We start from the raw sequence: 11,089 nt of genomic DNA on the forward strand, positions 1-11,089 counted from the left end.
TCTGCCCTTTGTGTCTCTGTGCTAGAAATTGGTTCAGCTTTTGCAGCAAAAGCTTCTGCAATATCTTTAGTGAGCAGCGTCTCCCCAAAATAAAGAGGGCAAGAGGAGATCTTTATTTTTCATTACCCAAGAATCTTTTTCTCTTTTTTTTTATTTTATTGTTTTCTTTCTCCTCAAAATTAAAAAGAAAAAAAAACAGCACAGTGCTCACATGTTTTATCTGCTGTATGAAATTATTTCCTTTGCACAGCCTGAGGGCACCTCTGCCAATCTCCTGTTTCAGCACAGTGGGAGAGGGGTTGAAGCTGTAGCTGGAGAGAAAGGTGGTCCAGGCTGCCCTTTCCAGTCAGAACCAGGAGCTTGCCCAGAGCCCAGAAATACATTTTTTGTGGTTTAACAAGCAAATGTCACTTTGCCTGCAAGGTGTGTTTTCTCACAAAGGGGCAGTGTTCATAGTCCCCAAGAAGGTGGTAAAGTATGAAGGTGTAAGCTGTGCCCCTCTCTGTGGTGGGGGTTAGGTGGGTGATGTGCTTCAGCTCAGGACTGCTGGCACTACTGAGTGAGAGACTGGAGGCTGCTATTTGACACACTGCCTGCACCCTGCTCTCCACCTCCCCATCATGCTCAAGACAGACTGGTTTACCTCAACAGTATTGTCCATGGACCAAGAGGCAGGAACAATTTTTAGAGCAGAAGTGGTTACACGTGGCTTGAATTATTTATCCCTCTTGCATCAAGGGAGGAAGCAAGAAAAAAAATTGGGTTTTTTTGAGGGGGGAAGCTTGTCTTCGTTTTCCCTGCTTCACGCATTCTGTGTAAAACATTTTCAGGAAGCCGAAAATTCATGGCTTTGGCTGTGCTTAGGGCTTGCCTTTGTTTACACTAGGAGTTTTGAGCCCCCGCAATAACAGTTTTATATTTCCCACTCTCCCTTCCCTTCCCCTTCTACTCCCACGCCACTGCCTTCTCCCAGGTCTCTGGCTGTGATCACACTACTTAAGGAAGCCCAGATACCCTTCTGCATACCCCTGATATGAGATTACACATCGTGAGGGTTCCCTTCTCAAAGGCTTATCAGCATGACAGGCACTACGACTCCTCTCCTATTTGCACCCCCCATAATGCTGTCTCTTCCTCATATCCCTTTTCTCATGAAACACTGCTGTCTATACTCTTATCTCAAAGACCCTGCCAACTGATGTCTCCTCTTGTCTCCTCTGTGTTTTCTTTTCCAGATTCCAGTGACAGATGGATCTTTCTCGTGCGCACTTGCTCTTTCCCTCTCTTTATTTTTGTTTTCGACATGTTTGATCTGAAGCTCTGAAGCTTCTCAAAGCGAACCCAGTAAAGAAGGAAGAGAAGGAATAGAAACTGAAGGAACGTGAGCAACAGAGGAGGCAGCCCTGCCTTGTTCATCCAGATCATACTGTGAAGGGGTGGGGGAAGACTAGAGCAGGGGGAGGACTTGTGTTTGTTTTGGGGTGGGTTCAGTGTGGGTGGGGGGTGGGTGGGAGGGAGAAAAGTGGAAAAGGTATGTGAGTCGCTCATGAGCATCAAAGAAGATTTATTATCCTCAGTCTGAATTTTTGTTTAGAAAAGAAGCACAAAGTAGTTCCCTTCCAGACCAAACATCCATGGTCATAGATTTTGGGTGTTCTGGAAGAAGATTGCATGCATTCCCCCTCCTCCATGCTCCTGGCTTGACCCAGAGGGCAAGAAGAAATAATGATGATGACATCCGATAGGACTGGGGTGCTCATGCCCTTCCATTGCTAAACCCCAGCTACTGCCCCTTAGTTTCCTTTTGCTGTGGTCCTGAGTTTTTTGTTGGGGATTTTTTTCCCCGTCTTGATGAGGGCACCACTGCAGACCATGCTGTGCCTGGGGTTGTGGGCAGCTGCTCTGCTCTGCTTGTTTTCCCCTGGCACCGTACGAGGTGACTGCTGGCTGATTGAGGGGGACAAAGGTTACGTGTGGCTGGCCATCTGCAGCCAGAACCAGCCTCCATATGAGACAATCCCCCAACATATCAACAGTACGGTGCACGACTTGCGTCTGAACGAGAATAAGCTCAAAGTGGTGCTGTACTCCTCCCTCAACCGCTTCGGCAACCTGACTGATTTGAACCTGACCAAGAATGAGATCTCCTACATTGAGGATGGGGCTTTCATGGGCCAGTCAAACCTCCAGGTTTTACAGCTGGGCTACAACAAACTCACTAACCTGACAGAGGGCATGTTGCGGGGCATGGCCCGTCTCCAGTTCCTCTTTGTGCAGCACAACCTAATTGAGCTGGTCACCCCTACTGCCTTCAATGAATGCCCCAGCTTGATTAGCATTGACCTGTCATCTAACCGTCTCAGCCGTCTGGAGGGGAACACTTTCACCAGCTTGAGCAATCTGATGGTGTGTGAGCTGGCTGGCAACCCCTTCAACTGTGACTGTAGCCTCTACAGCTTTCTTAACTGGCTGGCTCTCTTCAACAACGTCACCAAGAACTATGACCGCCTCCAGTGTGAGACTCCACGGGAGTTTGCTGGGTATCCGCTTCTGGTACCCCGTCCTCACCACAACCGCAATGCCATCACCATCTTCCAGTCCATGTGCAGAGGTGGCACCATTCCCTCCCTCTCCAGGGTCAACCCCACTCCTTATACCCCTGACTCCCAGCGAGACCTGGATGAAGGCTCAGCCATCAGCCCTGGGGACTTCCTCTCAGTCAAGCCTCCAGCCTCCTCCACCACTGACTCCTCATTCAGTCCCAGCATCAAACTACATGACGTCACCATCACTTCAGCCATTCTGATGGTAACCATCCCCATGCCCTACAGTAAGATGTATGTGCTGGTCCAATACAACAACAGCTACGTTTCTGACATAGCAACACTGAAGAGCAAGAAGGAATATGTCACTGTCAACAAGCTGAAGGCCCACACTGATTATACGTTCTGTGTGGCCTCTATCCGCAACAACAGGCGTTACAACCATACTTGCCTGACCTTTGCAACCCGGAGCAAAGGCAGGGAGGACCCTATTTCCAGTACTTCCACCACCACACACTATATCATGACCACCCTGGGTTGCCTCTTTGGGATGGTCATTGTCCTGGGGGTGGTGTACTACTGCCTGCGAAAGCGGAGGATGCAGGAGGAGAAACAGAAGTCCCTCAATGTCAAAAAGACCATTTTGGAAATGCGTTATGGATCAGATATTGATACCAGTACCATGGTCCATCCTTCCCAGAAGCTGGGTGAACCACCTGTCATTCCTGTCTCACGGATGTCCTCCATCCCTTCCATGATTGGGGAGAAGTTGCCCCCATCAAAGTCAATAGAAGCTGGGATGGAGACTCCTAAAGTCACCACTAAAGGTAACTACATTGAGGTGCGAACTGGTGGTGGGGATGGGCTGGAGAGAGCCCAGCGGGATGAGGACCTGAGGGAGCTTGACAATGGGCAAGGCTCAGCTGCTGAGATCTCTACTATAGCCAAGGAGGTAGACAAGGTCAACCAGATCATCAACAACTGTATTGATGCCCTCAAACTGGACACAGCGTCCTTCCTGGGTGGCGGGACTGGTGTTGACTCAGACATAGCCTTTGAGTGCCAGTCCATCCCAGCTGGTTCCTCAAGTGGGCTAGAGCGGCCCAGCTTTCTTTCCCCACCCTACAAGGAAAGCTCCCACCACCCTTTGCAGCGCCAGCTTAGTGCTGATGCTGCTGTGGCCAGAAAGACCTGCAGTGTCTCCTCTAGTGGTTCCATCAAGAGCGCCAAGGTCTTCAGCTTGGATGTGCCTGACCACCCACCACTCAGCAAGTCTGACTCCAAATACATTGAGAAGGGCAGCCCACTTAACAGCCCTTTGGATCGTCTTCCCTTGGTGTCTCCGAGCGCCATCCACCACTTGGAGGTCAAACCTTCTTACCATTGTAGTGAGCACCGTCACTCCTTCCCGGCCCTGTACTATGAGGAAAGTGCTGACACCCTGAGCCAGCGGGTGTCATTCCTCAAGCCACTCTCACGGTCCAAGCGAGACTCAACATACTCCCAGCTCTCCCCCAGACACTACTTCTCAGGCTACTCCTCCAGCCCTGAGTATTCATCAGAGAGCACCCACAAGATCTGGGAGCGATTCCGGCCTTACAAGAAGCATCACAGGGAGGAGGTTTACATGGCAGCTGGGCATGCCCTGCGGAAGAAAGTTCAATTTGCCAAGGACGAGGATCTGCATGACATCCTGGATTACTGGAAAGGAGTCTCTGCTCAGCAGAAGCTGTGATTCTTCCTCACAAGGAAACAATACAAACCAAGACCCCCCTCCAAGAACCAGAAAAATAAGCCACTTGACTGTGAAAAATAAACCAACAGCAAAATATTCCTGACAAATACAAAACTGACAAAATCTTTTCTTAAAGTTTACAACAACAACAGAAAACTCTCTCACACACAGACACACACGGACACACACACACATGCCGAATTGTCTCTACTGTGTTATGGGGACCATTGTTCTGCCTGCAGATGGTTGGGAGGAGCATCCTGCTCTAACACTGTGGTAACAACATTGGAGTGTGGGTGGGTGGGAATGGCCTGGGAGTGGGTGGTGGTGGTGGCAGGGGAAGGGCAGGAATGGACACTCACTGGGCATGAAACTCAGCTGTGAACTATTCCTCTTTCTGTTCCTGTTGTGGGCTGATTTTTGCTTTGGTTTAGAAAGCTTCCCTGTCCACCTGATGCACCTGCTATTCCAAATCTTCCATCACTAACTTTTCCCTCATTTTCTTTGGCAGTGGAGGCTTTTCTCTCTCTCCCATCCCCTTCCAAGACAGGTGGAATTTGTTGGAAGAAGTTCTCTTACTTCTTTTCCTTTGCCCTTTCCTACCCCTCTCTATTAAGGCTCCCTAGGCTTGCACTTTCTGTCTAGGTACTTCATGAGCCTCCATCCTCCTCAGAGGAAGGAGAGGACATGTGAAGGACCAAGGGAGGTAGGACCTGCCATATAATAGGTTCTGTGCCCTTGCCATTCCTCCTCCTTCCCTTCTCATGCCATGTTGCTGCTGTTGAACACCAGCAATTCTGGAGTGACAGGCATTCTCCAGGCCTGCTCAGAGCCAACTTTCTGCCAGTTGGTGGGGGGAAAAGGGTTATGAATATTCTCTTCGTTATGGCAAGCCCGGTCCTCAAGGAGTGATGGAGGAAAATGTAGGAAGGTCTGGTCTCTCAGAGATATAAAGGGTTCCCATCTCTCCATGAATGTCACAGGTCAGAGGTCCTCCTCACCATACACACCTATGCTCTGGCTGCCCTTGTGCAGTAAGTTTAATACTCTCTGTTCATATCCCCCTTACTATGAGGAAGGGACCTGGAGAGGAGCTCAGCAGAACAAGTTCTACATGAAGCTTCTGCAGCTCTTCCCAACTGACTTGCACTATGGGCTCTGGGGTGGGTGGGTGGGTGTGCGTGGGAAGAGCATCACCCAACCTCTTCACTTCCTCGTGAATATGAAGAATAGGATCTCAGTTGCTCACCTCACTGGGTTGGCCTCATAGAAAGTCTTCCTCTTAGGCCATGGACATCCTGGCATGGATAGGAGACAGCCTAGGGTGAAGACAGGGGCACAGGAAACAAATGGGATGTGAGAATGGGGCCTGGGTGTAGCCCCAGAAAGATGACCCTGGTAGAAGCTCCCTCTTGTGTGTTCAGCCACACTTTGTGTGCCAGGATAGAAGAGAACACCAGCCTCTGGTGGATGGCAGTGTTGCTTTGACTGCTTAGAGGCCCTCATGAGAGTCAGAGCAACATATCACTTCCTAACTTCTCCACCTCCTCACAGTTAGGTGTTACAAACTTTTCTTAGGGATCCTTTAATATCTTGGCAAAACCCCAGTTTCACTTGTTAGGTCCCAGCCTGTGTCCCTTGGATAGAAGATCTGCTACAGAGTTGGGAATGAACATACTGCCCTCTCTACCTAGTCCCATTTCTAAGCAGCCCAACAAAGCACAGTCTTGGCACCATCTCCCCCAAAGTTTTGTTGTCAGGCAGGGGTGCTGCCTGTTGAGCATGTCTTTATGCAGCACAGCGGGCCTCCTCTCCATGATCTGCCCAACACCTGACAGTTGTTCACCTCTATCCAGATGAATGATGAGGGCCTCTCCTGTGTTGGCCCTCCCTAAGTGGTTATTTCCTCTTTGAGGTGCTCCTCAGAAGCCCCAGTGTTTTTGGAGGCCTGGGAGAAGAATGAGGGTGTAGGAGCTTCTCTGGGAGGGATTTACATCCTGTGTACAGAGAACTTACCTGTTATCTGTCAGGTAGTAGCACTGCCAGCTGTGACAGCTGGTTTCTATGCCACTGGTGATATCATTTTGCCTTCTGTAAGTGAGGAACAGCAGTAGGCAGAGACTCCTTTTCAGTAATACAGGATGTCATGCAGATCCTGATGCAGAAAACCAGAGGGGGTATCCCAAAAGTCTAAACATGTGAAGATCTGTGGTGTTCCTTCTTTGTAGGGATGCTGATGGTAACAGTCTTAAGCCAGCTCCTGATCCCATTGCCTCAGACTCCTTCACTGTCAGCCTGCTTCCCCACAGTAAAAGCATCATTTTGCCTTGAGTCCAGAGGTGTCCATGGTACTGACTCCACACAGTAAGAGTCAGTCCAACCCAGAGGAAAGGGTGTGAGTGCACACGTATGTGTGTCTGTGTGCGTGTGCAGAAGGATGAAAGGAAGTCACAAATGGAAGTCACGTCACTGCTGCCAGGTGTCCCTCCATGTTGGGATCACACAGCAAATCAAGACAGGTAAATGCTGTGAGAGATGCTTCGGCACAGCAGAGCCTCTCCATCTACCACTTGGAGCAAGCCCAGTGGTCTTCCAGCATGGTAACCATCCAAGCAGAAAAGACTATTGGCTAGGGCACAGAACTGGACAGGAAAAGGAGAATGGCAGGCAAGGGGGGATGGAGTCTTGTTCCTCTCCCCACCTCTTCCCTCCGTGTGCTTCTCTGCTGTATGGTCTTGTAAACAGTTCTGCTCAATCAATACTTTAGGGAGGAGCGTTGATCTGTAAAGGTTTCTGCTCCCTCTCCCTATCACCTCAACGAGGCAGAAAAGAAAGGTCAGGGATACAGCTATTGTCAGGCCCTTCTTTTTCCTGTGGTAGGGGTGAGGCTGGATAGGGGGGACAAGCCATTTCTATCCCAGCTGTAGCGCCCCACTCCAAACCAGTGGACGAAGTTTGCACAAGATGGACTGTTCTGTGGGAGGAAGAGGGCAAGGAAGGGAAACAAAGTGTCTCACCTTCCTTCCTCCTCCCTTCTTCTTTATCCTGCTCCCTCCCCAGGGACGAGGGCTCACAAAGTGATGCCAGCCCTGTCGGAGGAAAGCAGATTTAACATTCTATTTGCATGATGATTTTACTGTATTTTTCTGAGCAAACACCTGTTGTGTATGTGCCAGTTTGTTGGAATTTAACCTCCTTCCTCAAAGTCTCTCCTGTCCTTGTCCCTGTTTTCCCTGCTCCTTTCATTCATCCCTGATGTGATTTTATGAGACGCTCCTATCAGTTTGGGAGGGAACATGCCCCAAAGAGAACCCAACCCAATCAGCCCCATAAAACCTTTTCCTTCTTTCCGGGGTCTCCCTCCCCTTGCCCCAAATGTGGTTTCTCAGCTGCTTTTCAGGGTCATGTGCGTAAAGGGGGATGTGTTATATACCAAAGGCCTGCTCTTTCTAGTGGCCGTCTTTTCTCCTAGTCATTGAGAAACAGGAGTGAGGCCCGTCAAGATAGATCTCATAAGAGAAATGGTCACTACCATCCCTGTGCCCTGGCTGTTCTTTCCTGAAATCTACAAGCAAGGTTATTCTTGGGGGAAACAAGGAATGCTTCAAGCTGCAGGGAAACCTCTGATACAGTAAAAACTTGATGTGGAGCAGGTTACAATCACTTAGAAGACCTTACACCACCATCCTCTCATTGATTGCATGGAGCTCTTCATTAGGTTTGCCCTACCCATTCTCTGCCCTGGGTGGCCCAGGCAGAGAACAGGGCATGATGAAACCTGAAAAGCCTCTTTGTTGGTAAAAAGTGTGGAGAGACTGTCTGAAGTTTCTAAGCCCTCTATGGCTTGGCTTTAGCAAGTCTCTCAATGCTGCCTTCTCCCAGGGCAAAGTGGATTTCTGGGGAAGAACCAGGACCAGCCTCTTTCACACTTTATTTCTGGCTTGATGATTCTTGGCAGGGACAACAGGGGCTTTAGTTCACCTCACTGGATATTGTGAAGGGTGAGGAATGAGGTTGGGTGCAGACTGCTCTCTACCCTCAGGAAAAGCCTTGGGGGGAAGACTGGGCTTGGGTCCTGCATCCAGAAGAGTGAAGGTGAGACCCTAGGTGTGCTGTTCTCATGGGGCAGAGCTCTTTCCCATACCTGATGTTGCTGCCCCAGCTTATGCTGTGGTGCCATGTTCCCTTCTCCCCTTCCCCACTCTTCCATACTGAATAAATCCCTCTCGAGGCAGGTGTGAAATATTCATGACTGACAAATGAAGAATTATGTTGGGCTGAGGAGGCCTCTGTGTGTTTGCAATGCTAATCAGCCTGCCTTCCTGGAGGAGGCTCTGCCTGGCAGGCTTGAGGGAAGAAGCAGAAGATGCAGGAGGGAAGGTGGAAAAGGAGCTGAGAAAGAGAGAGGAGTGGCAGATGCAGCAGGGATGAAGAAGGTGTGATGGGACCAAGGAATGGGGAGACAAGGTGGAACAGGTAGAGGGAGATGGAGAAGGTGGAGAAGAGGGACAGGCTGGAAAGAATGGGATGGTAAAGGGACAAAGGGACTAGTGGGGACAAAGGGACTAGTGAGGACAAAGGGACAACTAGGGTTCAGTGCAGGGGCTGAGGCTCTCTGAGAGAAGGTGGAGAGTTAGTCAGCAGTGCCTGGAGAAAGAAATCTGGGCGGACTTCTTAATGAGCTGTGACCCCTCTCTGTAGGGCAGAGCTCAGCGCTACAGGGTGGGCAGCTGTCACACGTGCAGGAGTTGGACCTAGAGCCCCGAAAGCACATTTGCCATGCTTGTTGCTGACAGGAAAGCTCAGCTGCATTGGGAAGGACACACAGTCTCCAGGAGCTTGGAGAATGTACCTTCTACCACCACCACCACCTTCAGCACAAGCTGCAGGCAAGAAGAGCTGATGGAGCCATGTCCTCTTCCTGGAGCCAGCTTGCTGCTGTCCCACCATCTGAGCAGGAGGGAGCATTCTCAGGGTGGCTCAGTGTGAGACAAACACTCTGTGCCACCCTCCACTGGGCTACAGGGGTATCTTGTAGGGCTGGCAGAGCCTGCCCCACCTCAGCCACCCACTGCCCACCCTGTATGAGACAGATGTTTTTGGGTCCTTCCCGAAGGAAGGGGAAAAGGGACTGTCTGTTTTGTCCCCCCTACACACGCACGCACTCCCAACCCCGTCCTTCCAGCCGCTTTGGCCTTGTACTGTGAGGGGTGTTCTTGGTCTGTATCCCCTTGACTGCCCCTGGTGTGTGCCCTGGAGAGGTGTCTCCATGCCTCTCCCTGCACCATCCCACCAGGGCAGCTCTCTGCAGGGCTGCCCCAACCCATCCCCAGTCCCCGGGTGGAGACAGGGCATTCTCTGCCCAGCTTCTCCTTCTCCCACTTCTCCCACTCCCTCTCCTCCCTGCCCCACCAGGGTTAAGTCCCCCTTTTCCCCTGTTACGGTCCCCCTCTGTATGCCCCATCCTCTCGCGTTCGGCTTGGCCTTTGCCTCCCCCATAATTACCACCGCCACTGTGAGGCCTTGCTCTTGGGTGGCCTGTCCCCACCACCTGCTCTCCATCTTCCCCATGGGGAGGAGGAAGGAGAGTCTGTCCGGGTCAGGCCAGACCCTCCAGGGCTGGTACGGCTGGTCCATCCACAAGCACAGCATCTGGGGTGAGGGGGTGGGAAGGGGCGGGCAGCTGCCAGGCACAGAGAAGGGGGCATGATGCCTTGAATGTAAGGAAGGGCCTGGGAGGCAGCTGCTGGGACTGGCCTCTTTGGTGTTCCTCCTTCCGTAACAACCCTGTGACCCCCTCGGTTGTGTATGGACAAATTTGAGTTGGAGTTATGTTCTTTTATTTCTTCTTCTCTCTCTTTTTTTTTCCTTTCTTCTTTTAGATTTGTATTTCTTTCTCATTCTTTTCTTTCTTTTTTTTCTCTCTTTCCTTCTTTTCCTGTTCTAAAACTGAATGGCACGAAATCGTTTTTCCTCAACTCGGAGATTCCTGTATGGAGAAAATCAATTTCTATATTTGCAATAAATTTCTTATTTAAAAAAAAAAACCAAAAAATATAAAAAAACAACAAGCAAAAAATACAAAAAGCTGCTTCTGAGTCCATTTGTTCCAGCCTTGTCCGGTAGAGGAGGTGGGATGGGATGGGGTGGAATGGAATTGAATGGGAAGGGAGAAAATGGGATATGGATGAAACTGAGAGAGCTGGGTCAGCGCATGTGAGAAGATTGTCCCAGGCGCCCAGTGGCCACCCACTACCCCCAAACACACTTTTTCTCTGCCCTTGGTTGTTGCCTTTTTTGGATACATCCTCATTTTTACAGAGTCATCAGTTCTGTCATGATACCAGTCCTCTCCTGCACCGACCAGCACTCGGTTCCTTCCCCATCCTGGGCATGCATGCAGCACTGCCTAGATGTAGGGCAGTGCTTCCTTGCCCATCACCTACACAACAAGTCCTCAGCTGGCGGTGAAAGGCATCCTCTGCTCAAGCCCCAAAGCTCTCTGGAGGAGGGCAATCCAAGGCAAGCGATCCAGCCATGGGAAATGACTGAGCAATCTGTAGCCTAATCCACCAGCAGATATCCTGATCTCAGCTCTTCCTGAGCATCAATATTTAAAGTCAAGAATGCAGCCAGCAAATCCATGCCTATTGGTGCATTTATACACATAATTAGGCCAATTTGTGTATGGTGACATAGCAGCCATTCCCTCGCATGTCTTGTCTCTTCTCTGCCTCCAGTTTCTTAATGTTTCTAGTTTCTCCCGAGAGTGGTAAGGCTCCTTGGCTCATAAGGTTTCTTTTTTTGCCCT

General features: G+C 50.3%; 1 protein-coding gene and 1 long non-coding RNA gene across 2 annotated transcripts in view; both read left to right on the forward strand.

Moving 5' to 3' along the window:
• LOC113966066 overlaps positions 1-1,475 on the forward strand; it is a 49,336-nt gene extending 47,861 nt beyond the window's left edge. Inside the window, exon 3 of the long non-coding RNA XR_003533699.1 lies at positions 1,236-1,475. This is a non-coding gene — a long non-coding RNA (uncharacterized LOC113966066). The remainder of the gene's footprint in view (positions 1-1,235) is intronic.
• Positions 1,476-1,515: 40 nt separating this feature from the next.
• Positions 1,516-10,357, forward strand: ELFN2 (extracellular leucine rich repeat and fibronectin type III domain containing 2). Its single transcript, XM_027680292.1, has one exon. It carries the CDS (start codon positions 1,852-1,854, stop codon positions 4,276-4,278), a length of 2,427 nt encoding a protein of 808 aa, XP_027536093.1. The 5' UTR covers positions 1,516-1,851; the 3' UTR covers positions 4,279-10,357.
• The last annotated feature ends 732 nt before the right edge of the window (positions 10,358-11,089 follow it).

This window comes from Neopelma chrysocephalum, unplaced genomic scaffold (genome assembly GCF_003984885.1).
Source record: "Neopelma chrysocephalum unplaced genomic scaffold, ASM398488v2 Primary Assembly neopelma1_59, whole genome shotgun sequence".
Taxonomy (NCBI): domain Eukaryota; kingdom Metazoa; phylum Chordata; class Aves; order Passeriformes; family Pipridae; genus Neopelma; species Neopelma chrysocephalum.